At 32.2% G+C, this 22,202-nt stretch overlaps 2 protein-coding genes across 2 annotated transcripts; one reads left to right on the forward strand and one right to left on the reverse strand.

Annotated features, from left to right (window-relative positions):
• The first annotated feature begins 4,410 nt into the window (after positions 1–4,410).
• Positions 4,411–5,010, forward strand: LOC117932011 (putative cysteine-rich repeat secretory protein 21). Its single transcript, XM_034853067.1, has one exon. The coding sequence runs from the start codon at positions 4,411–4,413 to the stop codon at positions 5,008–5,010; it is 600 nt and encodes a 199-aa protein (XP_034708958.1).
• Positions 5,011–7,511: 2,501 nt separating this feature from the next.
• Positions 7,512–8,270, reverse strand: LOC117932012. Its single transcript, XM_034853068.1, has 3 exons — positions 8,266–8,270; positions 8,001–8,149; positions 7,512–7,912 (listed from the first exon to the last, which is right to left on the reverse strand). Exons 1-3 carry the CDS (start codon positions 8,268–8,270, stop codon positions 7,512–7,514), a joined length of 555 nt encoding a protein of 184 aa, XP_034708959.1.
• Between the last annotated feature and the right edge of the window lie 13,932 nt (positions 8,271–22,202).

The raw sequence follows: 22,202 nt of genomic DNA on the forward strand, positions 1-22,202 counted from the left end.
GATTCCCCAAGTACTTTGAATGAGCTTCCCCATTTGGATTCTCCATCATGAACACGAGAACCTAACAATCCAAATTCATCATGAACTTCAGTGGTAGTTGGGTGAGAAGAATTTAACAGCAGAACATTAGAAATAGGTTTCACCTTATTAAGTTTTGAATTGCTGATATTTGTAAGCTTGCAAGATGCAACTCAGGATTAGGAATAAATGTGTAATGGGTCCTTTATCACTGGCACTGACAAAGACTGAAGGTCAATAAGTGACTTATGCACTAACAAGGTAGTCCCTTCCTCAAAATCTTCACTATCATCCTTAAGAATGGTTACAGTCTTCTCTTTGAAACATTTGAAGAACGTCATCTTACATAAAAAAAAAAAAAAGGGAAGGTAGAAAGAGAGATGAATAAAATATGGGTCTAAGTTTTTAGATGCCACTATACATTTAAGTGAGGCCAATTCGCATGAGTGAAGACCTTAGCATTCAAGTCGTATTAAGTGCTGGAAGTACAACACTGTGTAGCATCAGGGCCATAGCTTGTTTGCATAGATACCAAGTATTATTCTAGTTTTAATTAAATATTAAAACTTGAATATCACTATGTATTCAAGTCAGGCCAATTTGCATGAGTGACCACTTTAGCACATAAGTTCCGAAAATACAACACTGCGTAACATCAAGGCTATGACTTGTTTGCATAAATACCAAGTATTATTCCAGTTTTAATTAAATATTAAAACTTGAATATCAATATGCATTTAAGTCAAGCCAATTTGCATAAGTGAAGACTTTAGCACATAAGTGCCGAAAATACAACACTGCGTAGCATCAGGGCTATAACTTATTTGCACAAATAGCAAGTATTATTCTGGTTTTAATTAAATATTAAAACTTGAACACCACTATGTATTCAAGTCAAGTCAATTTGCATGGGTGAAGACTTTAGCACATAAGTGCCGAAAATACGACACCACCCCACGTCAAGGCTACGACTTGATTACATGAGAGTCAAATTTTAAATATTCAATTTTTTATGGATATTTAATTTTATTAAAAAAAAACTCCCCTAAAATATTAAGTTAATTAAAATAATTAATTAATTAATTAAAATTACCTGAAAATCAAATTCGTCTTTATAAATGATGAAGGTTGATGTGTGTTCGAATAAGGTAAGTCTTTTTCTTCCTTAAAAAAAAAAGTTAGAAAAATAATAATAATAATTTAAGGAGAACACGTTTCAACATATATATATAAATATATATATATATATATATATATATATATATATATATATATGTATGGAAATCACTTATGGGTTGACTTTTTCCATGCATGTTATATATATTAAAAGAAAATCTCCATTCACTTTTTAGGAGATCACGTAAATGGATATATACTAAATCTTGATCCATACACCAATTGAAGTTCAAATATATATATATGCAGGTGATCACGTTTAGGCAACACCATTGTGGCACGTTTCCATTGAATTTGATATGCCATCCACTACATGGTCTTGGTATGGCATGATATATATAACAAAAAAAAAACTTACAAATTTGAAGAGGTGAAGATTTCTCGTAGTGAATTCAAGTCGGGTTTCTCAAGTTGGGTTGAAGAACACCCAAAGATCAAAAGAGCTCTTTGAAAAAAGTTCAAGTCAAGTTTCTCAACTATTGTCCCCTTTATATAACAAAAGAATGTATATAGGGATGACAAATTGGAAGGGATTGAAAGTGTAAAGCAAGAAGGAAAACGAAGTGGAGTTTGGAAAAAAAGTGGGAAAGAAATATTTTTTTTGAAAAAAAAAACCAGATTACTTCAAGACTCACCCCATCCACATGATAATGCATGTATGTGATGCATCTTGAAGTGGGGGCATTTGTAGACATAAAAAATTTAGTGGATTAAATTGCCATTAATTTGGTATTCAAAATGAATAAATTAAAAAAAATAAAATCTTCTTATGGATAAGTTTCCCTAATCTTCAACTATAAAAAGGATAATAATAATAATAAGAAAATTATTATTATTATTATTATTATTATTATTATTATTATTATTATTTTGTTGGTAAAACCTCTAGAAGAAAAATTGCTAAAATTAAGGAACTAAATCCCTTGAATTAAGCAACTAAAATTCGGGAATTTGAAATTCAAATTCTCTTTCTACACTTATAAATAGAGGTGTTTTCTATCAAGAAGGAAAAAAAATCTAGAAAGAAAAATCCTTAGGAGAAAATCCATAGGTAACTTTGTATGGGAAAATGGGCTTCACAACAAAAGAAAAAAAGATGCTTCATCAAATCTCCTACAAGTTTGGTAAGTCGTAAAAGAACTGCTACACGCGTTCTTCGCCATTCAATAAGGTCATTCCGAAATAAGCCACTTGTGGCCCTCGATTGATCTTCGAAATCTAGAAAACGTCATTGTCATCTTCCAAAGTGTGATCAAGGTAAAAGAATCAGAGGGAAAATATTATTTTTGAAAAAGAATATTATTTTTTGAGATTGTACCCACAATATTTTCAATTTTAATAAATATTTTGTTTGCATTATTTTTCTATTTGTTTTGCTAATTTTGCAGGACTAAAATTTTACGAAATTTGTGCGTACAAGTGATTTTAAAAAACGTTTATAATATTCCTAATACTTAAATTTTTTTATCTTTTAAGTATTAGAAAGGGGAAAAACATTTCCTAAAAGCATTGTCAAGTAGACTCTTAGAGTGTGTTCGCTCCAGTACTAATTTTAGAAAATGTTTTTAGTCTTTTTTAATACTTGAATAGTAAATTTTTTCAAGTATTAGAAAAGTTACAAGTGTTTTTTAAAATTACTACCAAACAAACTTGTAGAATGCATTTACTAATGTTACTATTTCAAGTGTGTTTAGTAAAAGTGTTCTCGAAAAGTGTTGCGGGAAAAATCCTACCAAGTGCTTTTATAAAAAGTATTAAAAATGATTTTTTAAATTTTTTTGAAAGTACTTTCTAAATTTTGTCAAACCTCAAATTTTTCTTTAAAAATACTTATCATAATAAAAGTACTTTGAAAAAGCAATTCAAACAAACTCTTAATTTGAGTAAACTTGAGAAGAGATATATTATAAAAAAATAATTTAAAATTTTTAAAACCATAATTTTCGTACAAAAACTCAATATGTTCAACGTTGGTCTTTTAAACTAGATCAAGGTCTTCAAACATCACCTTAAGAAGATTGAAACAACGGGAGGAAGGTTGAAACAATGAGAAGATGATGTTTGAACATCACATGGAGGGTGTTTAAGGGTCACTCTACCTTCCTTTCCATTCTTGACATTTTTCTTTGATCTTTTGAATTTTTTTAAATTTCAATTAATAATATTGCTTTGTCTTCTACGTTCAAACACATGCTTACCTCATTTGAACTTTCCATACTTTGAGTAGCTTAAACTTCATCAAAACGGTTAAGATATAAAGAAATAAGTTATATCAGAATAATGCATGATTAAATAAAATTGTCAACCTGATAAAACTATTAATACATAGTAATTACTAAAATAATTCTATCACAATTCTAATAAGAAAAATGACTTTATTTAATTAGGACTTCTGCAAAGACTTTGTTCAAAATTCTTTAAAACAATTATTTATTTGAGTATAACTTATCATTGGGATGATCAAATAACAAGTGATGGATGAGAGAAAGAATTTACATATTCACGACAATATTTGCTTAAAAAACCAAAATTTGAGGTTTTGTTATTTTGTGTTACTTCATGATATTCCTTCTTTTCAACTTTTAATTTTTTGAGATTATTTTTCAAAAATATTTACAACTTCATTTTTGTTCACAGTCTCCTTTATTTTAATACAAAGATAATAAGTACTTTGCCCATAAGTGAACTTTAGTCTCTTCTTACATGAAAGATTCTAGGTCCTTTCTCCATAAGTGAAATTTAATTAATCTCCTTTAAATCATGAAAATATCTATATAAAACCAAGAAAATTAAAAAAATAATAATAATAACAAGAAAATTACCAGTAACTTTCTTTTTGATCCAAATGTTAATGTTGACCTGCATTTAGAATTTTCATTTTGTCCTTGGTTACCCTCTTCTCATTGGGCTACGAACCTTCACAACCATTTTCATAATTTATGGCTCGCGATAAATTAAATGCATACACCAATTGTTCTCTGGATTGAGAATAGTTCAACGCTGAATTTTTCCAGCCCAAAATTTATTCTACTAGGACCTCATCAATAGCATCGTCTTTTTCACAGCTTCTTAAAGACGGCTGCCTTCGCCTGCTTTGAAAAGTAGGCAACATTTGACCCGGGCCCCATTGCTCCATTTCTTCTCCTGCCCATATGTATTATTTAAAGATTGTATAGAGTCTTAACCTCTCTTCTTGAAGTTTATCAAAGTCCAACAATGGCAATGGCTTCTCTGGGACGGCTTTTCTTCATTTCATGCATTCTCACAAACCTTGTTCCTTCCACTGTTGCCCACCAGCTCATAACCCCATTCTGCCTTCCAGAGAGAGGCAACTACACAAACGGCAGTAGCTACCAGGCAAACCTCAGTTCCCTACTCACCTCCTTCTCTAATACCACGGTTGACTACGGGTTTTACCACTCTTCTGCTGGCGAAGTCAAAGGAATTGGATTCTGTAGAGGCGACATCGGACCGGATAAGTGCCGTAGTTGTATGAACACCTCTAGCCATGAACGCAGACGGCTATGTCCCAACAGCAAGGAGGCAATTATATATTACGATATTTGCACATTACGTTACTCTAACCGCTCCATATTTGGCACTTGGGAATTACATCCCCATCTTCAACAGCCCAACAGTGAAAATTTCTGGGAGGTGAATGGGTCCAACCAGGTGGGAATCTTCGAAAGCATGCAGCAGGAGAACAAGTCGACTTTGAAACTATATATGCAGTTGTTCAGTGCAGTCCTGATGTACCAGAGCAGTAATGCATTGACTGTCTGGATGAGATTTTTAAGGTTATTCCTGTGCATATGAATGGGAAGAGAGGAGGGAAAGTTGTGGCCCCTAGTTGTAACTTTCGGTTTGAGATCTACCCCTTCTATGAGCCACTTCCTGATGCTCCATCACCATCTCCCACTAACTTTCCTCCTAGTTTTCCTCCGTCAACCAATGCCACAACTGGAAATGGTATGCATCTCAACGATATTACTTGCTTTTAGATTAAGAGTGGCATGAATCTCCTGAGAAGACCATTCAGGGATTTCTATTTGGAATTTTTTTGGCCTTTTGAAATTTCATATTTGATACTTCTTTCTTTTTTTTTTTTTTTTTTTTTTTTTTTTTTATTGTTTATGACGTTGAATTTTAGAAATAACATAGGATATCATATCAATTAAAATGATTGGAAATTTATTATGGTTTAGAAAAACAAAATAACCAACCAATGAGTCATGTGGATTTTGGGTCAAATTTATTTTAGGTATGTTTTGAAACCATTGTCCAAACTAGACCTATTTGTTATTATTACTAGATTATTTCGTAAATTAGTATGAACTCCTATCTTGAAAATGCAGTCTGAATACGAATTTTAGAAATCATCTTTTAAAAATACAGTTTCAGTATATATTTGATAGCTGTAATAATGCCGGTTTCTTCTTCTTTTATACATAGCTAGTATATATTTTATCCCCTTTTTTTTTTTTTTTTTAATTTTTTAATTTTTAAATTTTTAAATTTTCATCTTCTCCTTACTTTTCCTCAATGAAGAATTTTTCCTAAGTTCTTTTTTAATAATCTAAAGCAATTTTCTTCCTTTGTCAATTTTTAAGGCAATGTTTTTGCCTTAGCTATTTATAATGATATCTTTTGTCTTAGGTGGTGTTTTTTTTTTTCTTAATTTTAATTAGAACTTAAAATTAAATAATGCTTAATATTGTTGAGTATTAAGTTGTTTGTTTTTATAATATTTTATTTCAATTAAATATTAAAAGGTAAAGAAAAATCAATATATTACTTTTTTCATTTATAAAAAAGATCAAATATTTTGATTTTTTTTATTCAATCGAAAATTTATAATAAGTAATGAAAAAGTAGAAAACAAATAACTTAAAATTTGAAAGTAAATTACTTTTAATAGAAAATTTAAAAAACACACACTCTTAGTCATCTATTAGACAATTATATATATATATATATATATATATTACCTTAGCCATCTACTAGGGTGATTTTCTCCCTCTAATTGTGGAAGAATTTTGCATACTGGTATATTGGGAGGTAAGTCACCAAATCTTCTAGGAGGTTATACTTGTATGGAGTGGTTGGAAACCTTTTTCTTGAGTAAAGATTTTGTATAGGTCTAAGCTCTTTCAGAGGCCCCTTTTGGTTGTGATCATGAATGTCACAACTTCATGTTATGTTGGGGAAAAGCTTCAATTTCATTTGTTAGTATAATAATGTAGAGATGAAAATAAATCATTTACACAAGGAAACATATGGGTTCTAATATGTTAGGTGGGTCATAACTATTCAATAAAGAAAAGAAAATTATTTTATTATACCATAAAGAAAATTAAAAAGAAAAATAGATACAACTTTTAACATATTTAATTTTTCTCATTCCTTATATTTACACCTCAAATCATAAGTCTTCACTTTACTAATTGTTTTTTACTCTTTCTCATATTTTTATCTATTTAGTGTGAGCTGTACATGTCTATTTTTATTTTATAACTTTGGATATTTATGGAGATTCTCGTCACAGTTTTCCTTGTTTAATTAATAAGAATATGAACTCTCAAAAATACAATCCCCCATCTCCATAAAAAAACTTGACCATAAGGATTTTGTCCCCAAGTTTCTTGAGTTCAATGTCAAATTTTGTTTTCCCTTTTGAGTTCAATTGCTTCCATATTCAATAGCTACTCTTTCCCTCTTCCTGCTCCTCTATGACACATAGTACCACACAGAAGATGGAGCATAATTCTCATATAAATGAGGTTGATCATTCGGAGAGAAATTCAGTCTAATTCTCAACAAATGGAGATTCAATTAGTGAGATAGATCCTAGATAACATTTGTAGAATGCATCTCATATGTATGACTAATAGTAGGCATGTTCTTTTATGATCTATATGAGGTAATGAATTGTTAGTTATATTTCACTATTCTCTTGATAGAGCTATACTTTATTTGGACAAAGATCATAAATCTTCGTGGAGATGTTAATTAATTACATCCATTCTTGGAGATTTCAGCCCAATTTTATCTCTAAATGGTTTGAGAAATACATCACGTGTCCTAATATAACTGATCGTGGGCATACTATTGCGTAAATATTAATAAATATTGTTGATTCTGACGTATCCATGCACGTAGATGTAAGTAATAACTCAAAATTGTGGGGGTAGCATGTTAATTCATGCCTTGCATCATTCTTCAATTTTGATAGGTTGTGCTAATCTAATCAAACAATTCTATTAAAAATAAACCAAGGAAATATACCTTGTCTTAATTACAACAACTAAATATTGTTGTTAGCGGACATAGAGGGGAAACTCTATTCGCGGCAAGATACGGGTGGAGCATCTATGTGCCGTCGTAGTTGAAGATACTGAACGAGGACCAGGATAACAGTGAGCCAACATAGGCGGAGAGGCTGAACGATGAGCGCAGACTGCGGTAATCGATCTGAAATCAGAGGAATCGACGTTGGACGTAGTTGATGAAACTGGAGAAATAGTTTTGAGAGATTTGGGCGGCCAAAGAACGACTCTGATCTTATAACACGATGAAGAAGCCCGATGGTATTCATCAATTACATTAGCAAGCTCTTCATCGCTGGTGACCGTAACCAACACGTCCAGATCCTCCTTAGGCAACTGACACCTCAAAGTCACCGACAATCCACACAACTCCCCTAACTTCACCATCAGCTCTGCACAATTCAAAATCAAATCTCACTCCCAATCCTCTAAAAAAAAATCCATAAATCAAATCCAAAAATACCACAATGATTCACGAACCTGCATATGAAATAGATCGATCCACAGCAAGAACCCTAGTATGTCCACCTACGTACCGCAGCTTGCCATCGATGCGACAAAGAAGAATCTTGCCGCCATAGCTGTAGAGAAACTTTATGATTCTATTACTAGCGGAATCAAGATCCCCCCTTGTTAAGATATGGACTCATATATCTAACAATAATTCATGACTAAGCTATTCACCTCTTTCAATTTGTTTTATGTTCATTCAAGAGTATGGGCCACCTATGTGTAGAGCCCAAACGCCATCACGAGCCTTAGATGATGGGCCTAAGACTCGTGAGGCCCAATAGCCCAATGGGTATGGTCCCTAAGGCAGGAGGGTATAAAAAGTCAAGGGTCTGTTTATTTTGTAATATCACATCTTTGAATAGAACAGAACTCTAATCTCTACTACTTCCCATTACTAGAGAGAATCCAGTGACGGTGGTTCCTCTCCTCAGCCTTAGAAGATCCATACATCTTCAACCAAAATTCAGAAATAGATTCGGGTATGTTCCATGTGAATAAATGCATGTTCTAAATGACTTGATAAATATATCCTGCATATGTTTTGGTGATAATGGAGATTAAAGATAAATATCAATTGGTATCAGAGCGAGGTTCTGGTTCCATTTTCACCAAAAACAATCTTTAAAAACAAAACCGAAAGATCTAGGGGAAACAACAAAATAAATCTGGGTCATTTTGGGCGCTGCAGGCGTTCGTTTCAGGCGTCGTTTAGGCGCCATACCTGGTACTATTTGGAGCGCCATTTCGGGCCCACTCCAGATGCGGTTCAAGCATCGATTTTCCATCATTTCGGCGTCGTTTTGGCGCCGTTGTTAGACCATTTTGGCACCGTTGTTAGACCATTTTAGTGCTGCTAGGTGCACTGCTATAGGAGACATCTGCCTTGCATTTCCTCCAAACGCCGTTCTTGGCATCATTTGCTTATTGAAACGTCATTGAGTGATGATGTTCAGGCGCCGTTTTGGCGCCGATGCATCGCTGGTGCGTCGGTACGCCCTGGTGCGCCGCTGTAGGGTTCCCTGCAAATGTAGTTATGGGTCTCAGATGCATCCTATTTTATGACATGGTTTAATAAAAATAAATAAATAAATAAAAACTGTATGGGTTTATGCATGTAAAATAAATGCCCTCTCTAAGCTTTACAATAAAGGACTAGTGGTTTGATAAATAAAATAATATATATATATATATATATATATTTGGACCAAAAATACCCTTAACCCATACCATGGGGGGCGTTGCCCCCGCACCCCCCAACCTGCCGTCTTTCATTCCATTCCACTCCGCTTTGCTCCGAGATTTTCCCATTTTTTTCTCTCATCTATTGTTATCAAGGCTTGTATATATACATGGGTTTATGCATAAATAATTTTGATTAAATTATTGCTTGTTGTATTTGTGTTTAACGTTTCAAAATGAATAAGTTATGTATATTTGTTGCCAAAGTAACATGTGTTACGTAATTTTATTTGTTTTGAAATATGTAAGCATGTTATTATTGAATAAAATAATCAACCTAAAGGAGGATTATTTTAATATAATAATAAATAAAGTAATCATAAATATGTGACAAATAAAGTTTATCTTGCATTCGATATGTTAGTCCAAAGACAAACATATTATTTTCGGTTTTATTGTCAATATTTATGAATTAATATTGAAAAAGATGCCATTTACAAGTTGATATTTCTGTCCAAAGACTGAATATTGATGTTTGTGCTAGGTATCTTGTTATATGTCCAAATTCATATATATGTTAAATTTTTATTTATTCATGTATGTGTGATGATTATATGACTGATTGTGAGTTTCATTATTATTTCAGCATCTTCTATATCTACAAATGTCAATAACATTCCTGTGCTTAATGGCACAAACTTTAAGAAATGGAAGGAGCACGTTATAATTGTGCTCGAGTGCATGGATTTAGACTATGCATTAAGAGTGGATCGCCCTTTAGATCTTACTAGTGCCAACACTGCTGAGCAAAGGTCTACTATGGAAAAATGGGAGCGATCCAATCGCATGAGTCTAATGATTATGAAGTACTCAATTCCAGAAACTATAAGGGGTGCAACATCTGAAGAAACCCAAGCCAAGGCATTCTTGGATCAGATAGCAAACCGATTCGCTGCAAACGAAAAGGTTGAGACAAGCACTATTCTTAGTAAGCTTGTCTCTATGCGGTATAAAGGGAAAGAGAATATAAGGGAGTACATTATGGAAATGTCTAATCTTGTGACTAGACTAAAGGCACTAAAGTTAGAGTTGTCGGAAGACATACTCGTGCACTTGGTCTTAATCTCTCTGCCTACACAATTCAGTCCATTCAAAATCAGTTACAACACTCAAAAGGAGAAATGGACTTTGAATGAGCTTATTGCTCAGTGTGTACAAGAGGAAGAGAGATTGAAATAAGAGAAGATAGAAAGTGCTCACTTGGCTTCCACATCTCAGGGATTTGGTGCCAACAAGAAAAGAAAGAGGGATAATAAAGGAAAACAAACTGCAGTTTCTGAGACATCAAAGCAGAAAGTGCAGAAGAAAAAGGCTGGTCATATGAAGAAGACATGTACCAAATACGCTGCTTGGCGTGAAAAGAAAGGTACACTTCTCAACTTTGTTTGTTCAGAAATTAATTTAGCTGTAGTGCCTACTAACACTTAATGGATAGATATGGGTGCAACTACTCACATAAATGTCACTATGCAGGGTTGCCTAAGGAGCCAAATGCCAATTGATGGTGAAAGATACATCTATGTGGGAAATGGCAATAAGGTTGTAGTCAAGGCTATTAGTCTTTTCATATTACAGTTAGACTCTGGATGTACTTTGGATTTAGAAGAGACTTTTGTAGTACCGTCATTTAGACGGAATTTAATTTCTGTTTCATGTCTGGACAAATTTCGAAATTGTTGTTCATTTAGAAATGGAATGGTTAGTCTTTATCTAAATTCAAATGTTATTGGTACAGGTAGTCTAATAGATAAATTATACAAATTGAACATAAAGGTCACTAATGGAAATGAAACCTTGCATTCAAGTAATTATCGCATTAAGCAAAAATTAATAAATGAGAATTCATCAATGTTATGGCACAGGCGTTTGGGTCATATTTCAAATCAACGTATTCAAAGGCTTGTGTTAGAAGGAATTCTTGATGCACTTGATTTCTCAGACTTTCAAGTTTGTTAGAGTGCATTAAGGGTAAAGAAACAAATATGAAGAAAAAGGATGTCAATAGGTGCAGTGACGTCTTGGAATTGATACATACGGACATTTGTGGTCCATTTTCTACCCCTTCTTAGAATGGACAACAATATTTTATCACTTTCATTGATGATTACTCGCGCTATGGCTATCTTTATTTGATTCATGAAAAGTCTCAATCATTGGATGTGTTCAAGAATTTCAAAGGTAAACTTGAGAACCAACTAAGCAAGAAAATAAAGGCCGTCAGATCAGACCGTGGAGGTGAATATTATGGTAGATATGACAGATCCGATGAACAACGTCTAGGGCCATTCGCCAAATATTTGATGAAGTGTGGTATCGTTCCTCAGTACACCATGCCGGGGACTCCGAGCCAAAATGGTGTAGCAGAGAGGTGAAATCGTACTCTTAAGGATATGGTAAGAAGTATGATCAATCATTCCACCTTACCAGAATCACTTTGGGGTGAAGCCATCAAAACTACAGTTCACATTTTGAATAGAGTACCAAGCAAAGCAGTAGCCAAAACCCCATATGAGTTATGGACTAGCAAGAAACCTAGTATTAGGCACTTGCATGTTTGGGGTTGTCCAGCTGAAGCTAAGACTTACAAGCCAAATGAAAAGAAATTGGACTCCAGAACAGTGAGCTACTACTTTATAGGGTATTCTGAAAGGTCGAGAGGTTTCAAATTTTATGACCCTTCATCTAGATCCTTCTTTGAAACGGGTAATGCTAAGTTCATTGAGGATATTGAGTTAAGTGGGAGAGAACCATTAGGAAAGGTGGTCTTTGAAAAGGAATCTGTTAGTATTCCTACGACTGGACATGGTCATATTATGTTTGATGGCACTATTCAGAATGTACAGTCGATAACAGAAATTCAAGACACACTTGAAATTCCTCCTGCTCAAGTTATGGAACCGATTCAAGTTCATGAAGAGGTAACTCAAGAACCTCAAGTACAAGTGCCACTGAGGAGATCCACTAGAGAAAGGAGAAGTACAATTTCAGATGATTGTTGTATATCTCCAAGAACATGAGTTTGACATGGGTCTGGAAGACGATCCAATTTCAATTAGTCAAGTCAAACAAAGTTCTAACTCTGAAAAGTGGATAGAAGCCATGAAGGAAGAGATGAAATTAATGAAAGACAATGGTGTTTGGGACCTAGTAGAGTTGCCTGAAGGTGTAAAACCGATTGGTTGTAAATGGATTTTTAAGACCAAACGGGATTCAAAAGGCAATATTGTTAGGTATAAGGCACACCTAGTCGCAAAAGGTTTCACTCAAAAGGAAGGCATTGATTATAAGGAGACCTTTTCAACTGTTTCGTCAAAGAACTCCTTTAAAATCATCATGGCACTTGTAGCTCATTATGATTTAGAGCTGCATCAAATGGATGTTAAAACTACGTTTCTTAATGGTAACATTGATGAAACAATATACATGGTGCAACCGGAGAACTTTGAGTCTAATGATTCAAAGTAACTTGTATGTAGATTAAAAAGGTCCATATATGGTTTAAAGCAAGCATCCCGACAACGGTACCGAAAGTTTGATCAGGTGATCACTTCGTTTGGTTTTAAGGAGAACACCATTGATCAATGCATATACCTCAAGTTCAATGGGAGCAAATTCATTATCTTCGTGCTATATGTTGATGATATTCTACTTGCAAGTATTGATGTGGGACTTTTGCATGAAACCAAGTGATTTCTATCTAGTAAATTTGATATGAAAGATCTTGGTGATGCATATTTTGTGTTGGGTATACAGATCTATAGGGATCGTTCAAGAGGTATACTTGGGCTATCACAAAAGGCCTACATCGATAAAGTTTTGAGTAGATTTGGCATGAGCAATTGTGCACTAAGAGACATGCCTATGGCAAAAGGCGATAAATTTAGTTTTCACCAATGTCTGAAAAATGAACTAGAGAAGAAGGATATGGAAAGGTTTCCCTATGCCTCGGCAATAGGAAGTCTCTTGTATGCACAAGTTTGTATGCATCCGGCTATTGCGTACATTGTTGGAATGTTAGGTAGATATTTGAGTAACCCAGGTATGGATCACTGGAAAAAGGCAAAACGGGTTATGCGATATTTACAAAGAACTAAAGACTATATGCTCACATACCGTAGATCCAGTCATTTAGAGATCGTGGGATATTCGGATTCCGATTTCCCAGGATGTCTTGATAGCAGGAGATCCACTTCAGGCTACATCTTTATGTTAGCTGGAGGAGCAATTTCATGGAAAAGTGTTAAACAAACACTTATTGCTTCTTCCACCATGGAGGCAGAATTCATAGCTTGCAACGAGGCATCAAACCATGGGATATGGTTGCGAAATTTTATCACTCAGTTGTGAATTGTTGATGGGATTGAGAAACCATTGAGAATCAACTGTGATAAAAAAGCCACAGAATTGTATTATAAGAACAACCGAAGTTCGTCAAAGTCCAAACACATTGACATCAAGTTCTTGGTTGTGAAAGAAAGAGTTCAGAGTCTTCAAGTATTGATTGAACACATAAGCACAAACTCCATGATTGTGGATCCACTCACTAAGGGTTTTCCACCCAAAGTATATCACGTGCATGTCACACATATGGGTGTTGTACACATTGATGATGTGCTAGTATAGTGGGAGTTTGTATTTAGATTTTGTGTTTGTTTTCTTGATATGATGTTATGTTATGTTATCTGTACAGACTTTGTTTTTAAAAGACTATTGTGTTTGAACACTATGAATTAAAATGATGACTTTCAGAAGCAGTTTAGCATCAAGTATTGAAAGTGGAATTTGACTATTTTTAGTCATAAAGTAGGACCAATTAGAAATAGACATATTAAAGATCACATTTTATGTAATTTCCATGCTACACATCCATACTTGATCCATGTTGCTAATTTGTGTTAATGTTGTGATCATTGATGGGTCTAGTTAAATTATGATTGACGAAGGCCACTTTAATCCTATGTTAACATAATTAGTAGACCGGATTTTTTAAGGATATTAAGATAGAATAGCAAGATGAGCTTAATAAAGTACTATCATGAACATTGTTTTGTAATATATGTCGTTAAAGTGGGAGATTGTTAAGATATGGACTCACATATCTAACAATAATTCATGACTAAGCTATTCACCTCTTTCGATTTGTTTTCTGTTCATTCAAGAGTATGGGCCACCTATGTGTAGAGCCCAAACGCCATTACGAGCCTTAGTTGATGGGCCTAAGACTCGTGAGGCCCAATAGCCCAATGGGTATGGTCCCTAAGGCAGGAGGGTATAAAAGGTCAAGGGTTTGTTCATTTTGTAATATCACATCTTTGAATAGAGCAGAACCCTAATCTCTCTCACTTCCCATTGCCAGAGAGAATCTAGTGATGGTGGTTCCCCTCCTTAGCCTTAGAAGATCCACACATCTTCAACCAAAATTCAGAAATGGATTCGGGTATGTTCCATGTGAATAAATGCATGTTCTAAATGAATTGATAAATATATCCTGCATATGTTTTGGTGATAATGGAGATTAAAGATAAATATCACCCCTCCCATGTTAATCGGAAACTTTTAAAGAGATAGAGAAGAGAGGGAGTGATAGAAGTCGCGGTTCAAGTTTTCACAAACCGCTAGAAAGGAAGAGTGTGGGGGCAGTATATATAGGAAAAGAAAAAAAGAAAAGGAAAAAAATGGGGAGTTTCCTAGAATGACAAGGGGTTCTTGGTACAGATGCCACTGCGACTATACCTGGAATATTCCTTCCTTCAGTCCAAGAATTAGCGGGCTAGTGGGTGGCCGTGGTCTGTGCCACATCACCTTCCTACGCCCTATCCGCGGTTTCGCCACCCCCAATTTGATTCCCTCTTTCTTTTTATTTTTATTTTTTTTAATAAAATTAAATATTTTGTTTGATAACTTAATAACATGATTTAAAATAAAAAATAACTTAGATAATAAATAAAAATAGTTAATTTATTCTTAAATCCATATCTTTATTTTTACTTTTTTATCTTAATTTATCTTAATTATTTTTATTATTTCTTTTACTACTTCATAAGCTCTACTATTGCTTAACTTCTTTTATTCTAATTATAATTTATAAAGATGAATATGTCAATTTATAATTTATAATAAGTTTTAAGTTAATTTTATTAATTTTAATAATTAAATTAAGAATTAAATAATAAATTTTAAGTCAAAGTATAATTTAATTCAAAATTAACTTAAATCATTAAATAATAAATATTAAGTTTTATCAAAACAACCTCTTAAACTGTCAAATTTCTTCTACAAATTGTTGCCACATGTTATTTTAACAAATAATGATTAAATTATCTTTTTGAATTGGCTTTATAAATGCTAAAATTTCATTTTCTTTTGCCATGATTTTCTTGATGAATTTGAATAATTTTATGGAAAAAGTTTATTATTTAAAAAGAGTTTAATAAGAAAATGGAAGTAACTTTTTTTTTTCCATTTTATAAAAAATTATGTTTTCGAGCTTATATAATAAGTTGGTTCTATATTTATTTATTTATTTCCATTTCAACTTTAGTTTCTAATTAAATTTAGAAATAAAAATCATCCCAAACAAGGCCTTCTACTAACAACTGCTCCCACCACATTTTCAAATGTCTCACTTTTTTGCCCAATTATTCAATGCTTTCAATTTAATAGGTGATAAAAATGCAAAAATTTATAATACTTAAGTAAATGATTGCGTTATTTTTGTTTTTACTTTTTGTTTGTTTTATGGAATTTTTATCTTACCATATTAATTTAAAAATGAGGGGATTAAATTAGTCAATCATCACTCAATGTGTTTTCCCTCTCTATTGATCTGTTATTGCATTACTTTTTAATTCCATTTATATTCATCTTTAAGAAATCTGCTTCTCACCATTTTTTTTCATTAAACCACTAAAACTTGCTAAAAATGAAAAAAAGAAAAAAAGAAAAAGAAAAAAGAAGAAGTTATATTTCATGTTCCACCATCGGACATAAATTAGGTAACTTCATTGAAATTTTGAAAAAAAAAATTAAGATTTTGAAAATGTAAAATCTTGTTGTTGGGGTACAACTTCTACAAAATTGACTAGATCTAATTTAAATCCAATCCAATTTAAGTAGGTTTGGAAAATCATTTTATAACCCTTAAGAGTGGACAGTTGAAAATTTTTATCTTTCAAGTATTAAAAAAGCTAAAAATACTTCATAGAATCGCTACCAAACACACACTTAGATTAGGTTGAAGTTAAGGTGTTTTTTTTTTTTTTTTTTCAATTTTAACTCAATTTGGGTTAGAACCAGGCTAAAAAGTTTAGGCAACCCGAATAATCTAATTTAATATTTTTGTTATATTTAAAATGCATGTCATTTTATATAGTAATATTTATTTTTATTTTTTAAAAAAGATAAATATTAAATTATAATTATATGACATGCATTTTCATTTTCTAAAAAGATATATAAATTTATTTTTGCTTTTGTTATCTTGAAATGTTATCCTATTTATTATTTAAATTTTTTATATAAATATACAAAAAAAATGTTTTTAAAAAACATTGTGAATGATTTTGAATCATAGAATTTGACTAACTCATGCCTAATCTAAACTCCTAATTTGAACTTATCCTTAACCTTAACTTAAAAAAATGAGCTTGAGTTGAATTTGGGTCAAATAACTTGGATTAGAAATTGAATAGAATACCCTATATTAGAGGTTAGGTTGGGTTGATTATTTCTTGATTTAGGCTTTGCTCGTGTTAAGCAACATAATTTGAGTTGACAATTTTATTACATTCATTCTAGCATAGAACTTTTATAGATTATGTGTCATACTCTCCATTGAAGACTTAAAAGTCATATGATTAACTCAAATAATGCAAATATATACATAAAAAGCTTCGAGAAACACCAATAGGATTAATATAAGACTTGTAGTGGGCTAAAGGTTTTATTTATTTATTTATTTATAATTAAACAAAAATGTTTTTAAAATATTTTTTGTTAAAAAAAAAAAGAAAAAAAAAGGGCAATCCAATTTTATGCAATTAGATTAATTTTACAAGCAACACATTATTGTGTCATGTGTGACATGTTGTTGTGCAAATTGTGTTGTTGTACATGTTATACTCACTATTGTGCATACTATTGTGCACATCGTGTTGTTGCTATCCACATTGTGATGTTGCTGCACATGTGCATGTTGCTGTGTCGACTATAGCACATCCTTATATTGCGTGCCATCCTTCATGTCATATTGGGCACTTCTCACACATACTACCTGGTTTAAACCCTTTGTCTTGGCTGACTTGATGCTCAGGGCCTTATGTGTGTCGGATTGTGAAATTGAGACATGGTAGATCACAAGCTAAGTGATGCTACGAAGTAGCATCTAAGATGACATAATGGATTGCATGCAACATAATGTTGTGTTGCAGCCGACACAATAATGTGCACAACATATATAGCAATAGCATGACGTGTACAACAATGTGTCGCTTATGGCATGATGGTCACAACACATTGACTCTAAGTGTATGACACCAAGGCCTTATGGGGTGACACATTAGTTGCATGAGTAGCCTATGCTTAAGGCAAGGTGAAATAGGAGCATTGAGGGATAGTAAGTGATATGTCCTCGACTCTGCTAAAATTCAAGTATTGAAGTTTGTCATGATAATATTTTTCCTTGAAAGAAAAGCCTTCAAAAAGGAGAAGTCAGTGGAAGTGGATTTTTTTTTTTTTTTTGGGAATTTTCTAAATTAAAATTCATTATACCTCTTCAAGCATAGGTGATGTCTCTTCCAAAAACTTCTAAAATAGCTTAAAATGTTATTTAGGAGAGTAGGTGACCCAAGGAAAGATAAAGTGGCATGGGTATAACCAATAATAAAAATATCGATAATCATAGATATATCGGTACTTTGATTTTACGAATATATCAGAGACATATCGACAGATATTTTAACAAAAAAATATCGGTTAGTCTAAAATTGATCAAAATTTATAAAAATATAAAAAAAAACTCTTAAAAATGAAATTAGAAGTATAATAAACTTTTTAAAGTTGTTTTGTTGAAGAAATTGATATATCATCATTTATTTTACATTATTTAATACAATTGAATTAAATGTATCATAATTTTAATATTAAATATATTTTAAAATTATACATATTATAATCAAATATCACAATATTATTATCGAATAATATTTGATGTAATTTAATAATCAATGTACACTATGGTCATTTTCTAAGCAATTTCTGAGTCCCATTGGTGGTCCACTTTGACTCTTTAATCACTATCTTTGAACTCTCTTTAGAGAAATCTTGGATGACTTTTTAGGGATCCTTGACATGATTGCTTGGTGACCTTTGATTTTTTAGGATTTGAATTGATTTATTTATATATGAGTCATATTTTTTTTATATATTTGATTGCATGTGAATTTGATTTTTGAATGCATGGTATGGAAATTTTGATACTCAATTATATTGGTTGATATCTTAATTATTAATTGTATAATTTTAATTTTTTATTTTTTATTTTTTTGTCAAGTGAAAGTTCTTTTTAATTTTTGGAGTTGCATTTGTATGCATCTATATTTTATTTCGCATGGGAACTAATATTAGTTCTATTTCTTACATGAAATGATTTTATATTTTTATATTTATATTTTTATTTATTTAACTATTGAAAGTGCATGAATTGCAAGTTTAATTACGAATACATGATTTTTTTTGTTTTGTTTTTAAGTATTCTCTTTTCCTTAAAAGACTGGTGACCAATACAGAAATACCCACTTTTTGGCATCAAGCACATGAAAAGACTCACACAATTAGAGTAGGTGAGGTCATGCATCTAGAAAGAGTTCTTAGGAGCATGCATTTGTACCATTTTGGGATTTTTGGAAGGAAAGCTACAATTGTCTTGAGAAGATTCCGAAGAAATGAAGAAAGAAAAGCATGACAAAAAAAAAAACGGTTTTGGGGTTCTAGAAATGTTTTTAGAATCGGATCGGTCATTAAACTAGAAAAATTATTGGTTCACAGTTCATTCTTAGTCGAATCGGTTATGTCATAAATATATATTTTATATATTATTAAAATTATATATATATATATATATATATATATATATATATATTTAAAAATAACAATAATAAATTCTACCTAAATTTAAACTCAAATATTTTTTTAAAATTAATGTAGAATTAAAATAAATAAAATAAAAATAAACTACACAAAATATAAAATCTAAAGATTTTAAACAAAATATAGAAAATAGAAATCATTCATTTGATTTAATAAATATTTAAAATATGTAATAATGTAATTGTTAGAAAAATTAGGCTAATCTAACCTATGGTAATCACCCTAGAGGGGGGGTGAATAGGGTGATGGTCTCTTTTTGTAAATTTAAAATATGTGAATGTAAGAAACGATTATATGCAAGTATATAATAAAATAATATAAAGACAATTGCATATAAAGTAAAAGAGTAGCGAAAAGAGAATGTAAGCACAAGATTTTATAGTGGTTCAGCACAACTCGGCCTACATCCACTCTCCTCTAGCTTCAATCCCAAGCTTGAGGTTTCACTAATTCAAGGCTTCCAAACTAAATGCATGTGTGTAAGCTTGACCAAAGTTTTTAAAAGCGAAAGCGTAAGGCAAAACGTTTTTATGTTCATGAGGCGAGGCGTAAGCCTTGAGGCGTTGAGGCGTAAATTTTTTTAGCCTCACATTATATAATTAATCAATATTTTAAAATATATAAAATAAAATAACATAAATAAAAACATGAAAACAATTCATTAGAATAAAAAAAAAAAAAAAAAAAAACATACTAGTTCCCTACTTTCACAAAAAACCATAACAAAGTCATAAAATAGAAAATAGATTCAACTATACTAATAATTTCAAACTTTAACAAAAAGCCATAACTAAGTCGTGAAATAGAAAATAGAGTCAACCATAATAATAGTTCTAAACTTTTACAAAAAATCCATAACTAAGTCATGAAATAACAACTAGATTAAATTGTTTCAACTTAAATCCTCCTCTCCAAGGTCATCATCATCCTCATCCAATGTATCAATAGTAGGAAAATGTCCACTATCATGTATCCCCATTTCATGTAAATCTTCATCTTCATCAATTGGTGTCAAATTCAACTCCTTCTCTTTGCCTTTGCCTCCATTTGTGCCTAGCATAAAGTATTAATTAGGTGTAAATATTATAAGTTTTTTTTATATTAAATTTAATCAAATTTTTGAGTACTTACTTTCCTTTTGTAGGAATGTGAAGAAACCATGTGATCCGATGATGCTTGAGTCTCTTAGGAGTTGGATGACACAACTCTAATAGCATCAACATTGAATAACTCATTATCTTGAAGCCAACAAAGATCAAAGGGGAGGAGGGGATCTTCTTTCTCCGCAATCCATTCACCATTCGAATCAATCTCCTCTACCAAAATCAGATCAACATTTTATTTCCTTTGTAGACTTCACTCTCTCAATCTAGTGTTGTACCTTACATACACTAGAGCATTCAACATTTGATGTTCAACTTTTTTTTTTTTTTTTTTTATGGATCTACAAATAATAAAAGAAACAAATTTATGTGTTAAAATGAAATAAAGTTCTCTAACATTGAAATAAAAATATATGTATAAAAATTTACAAAAATAGAAGTATTAACGATTCAAATGTGCTCCAACTTCTTTCGCATCCCGAAGCACTACAAGTAAGGCTAAGGACTCGAATAACAAATTTTTGCAACTCCAGTGTTGAACCCCTAAAACGCATCCACAACTTGTAAGACTTCTTAATGTTCAAGAATCAATTGCAATACGACTCCCAAATTCACCCATTGCTTGGTCATATGAGTCCAACTAAATGTTAGCTTATAAACGCTCTTGATAATCCAACATCTTATCCATGCATTCAAATAATCCCTTCCTCACCTCATCAACATTAGAGAACTTATCTCCATACTGCAATTGAGGATTAAGATAATAACCTGCGGCATGTAAAGGTCGATGAAGTTGCGGAGTCCATCTTGCATCAATTTTTCTCCAAATCGGGCCATATTTTCTCTCCACTCCCCCACAATTAAATGTAATCTTCTCCTTAGCTGAATACATCAACTCATAAATATAACCCATGGTTGATCTTTCCTCTTAATCAACCTCTCTCAAGACACTAACTAATGGAACAGTGGTCTTTATGCAAAAAGCAACATGAGGCCAAAAATTTGGATCAAACAACACTGTACTTCAAGTTTTCACACCTTTTACCTTTTTAGCTCATGTTCTTGAGCACCATTTTTTTGAGGAGAACATTGCTATAAGAGCTTGCTTTTGCTTATAAAGACTTTGGAGAGTAAGAAATGCAGTAGCAAACCGTGTAATTGCTGGACAAAAAAGTTCATGATTTTTTGTAAATGTTCTCATCAAGCTAAGAACCTAAGTATGCCCATATATGAAATTCACTACTTGCCTACGAGAAATTGTAGTAGCATGAACTTTCAGTTTTTCAATATCCTCTAACATCAAATCAATACAATGAGCAGCACAAGGAGTCCACCACAATCTTCTCCTTTTTTCCATAAGACTCATTCTAGTATTCACATAATTGGAGGCATTATCAGTGATGACTTACACAACATTCTCCTCTCCAATTTCTTCAACCACCTTATCAAGATATTTGAACATCAATTCCCCATTTTTTATTGTATCAGAAGCATCAATTGATTTCATAAACCAAGTGTCAGCAGGACTATTCACCAAAAAATTGATAAGACACCTACTCTTTCCATCTATCCAACCATTTGACATAATTGAACATCCACATTGTTTCCAAGCTTTTCTGTGATCTTCCATAATGATACTTAGGTCATTCACCTCTTCTTTAAGAATTCATGTCCTCAATTC

The sequence above is a fragment of the Vitis riparia genome, chromosome 15 (genome assembly GCF_004353265.1).
Source record: "Vitis riparia cultivar Riparia Gloire de Montpellier isolate 1030 chromosome 15, EGFV_Vit.rip_1.0, whole genome shotgun sequence".
NCBI classification, from domain to species: domain Eukaryota; kingdom Viridiplantae; phylum Streptophyta; class Magnoliopsida; order Vitales; family Vitaceae; genus Vitis; species Vitis riparia.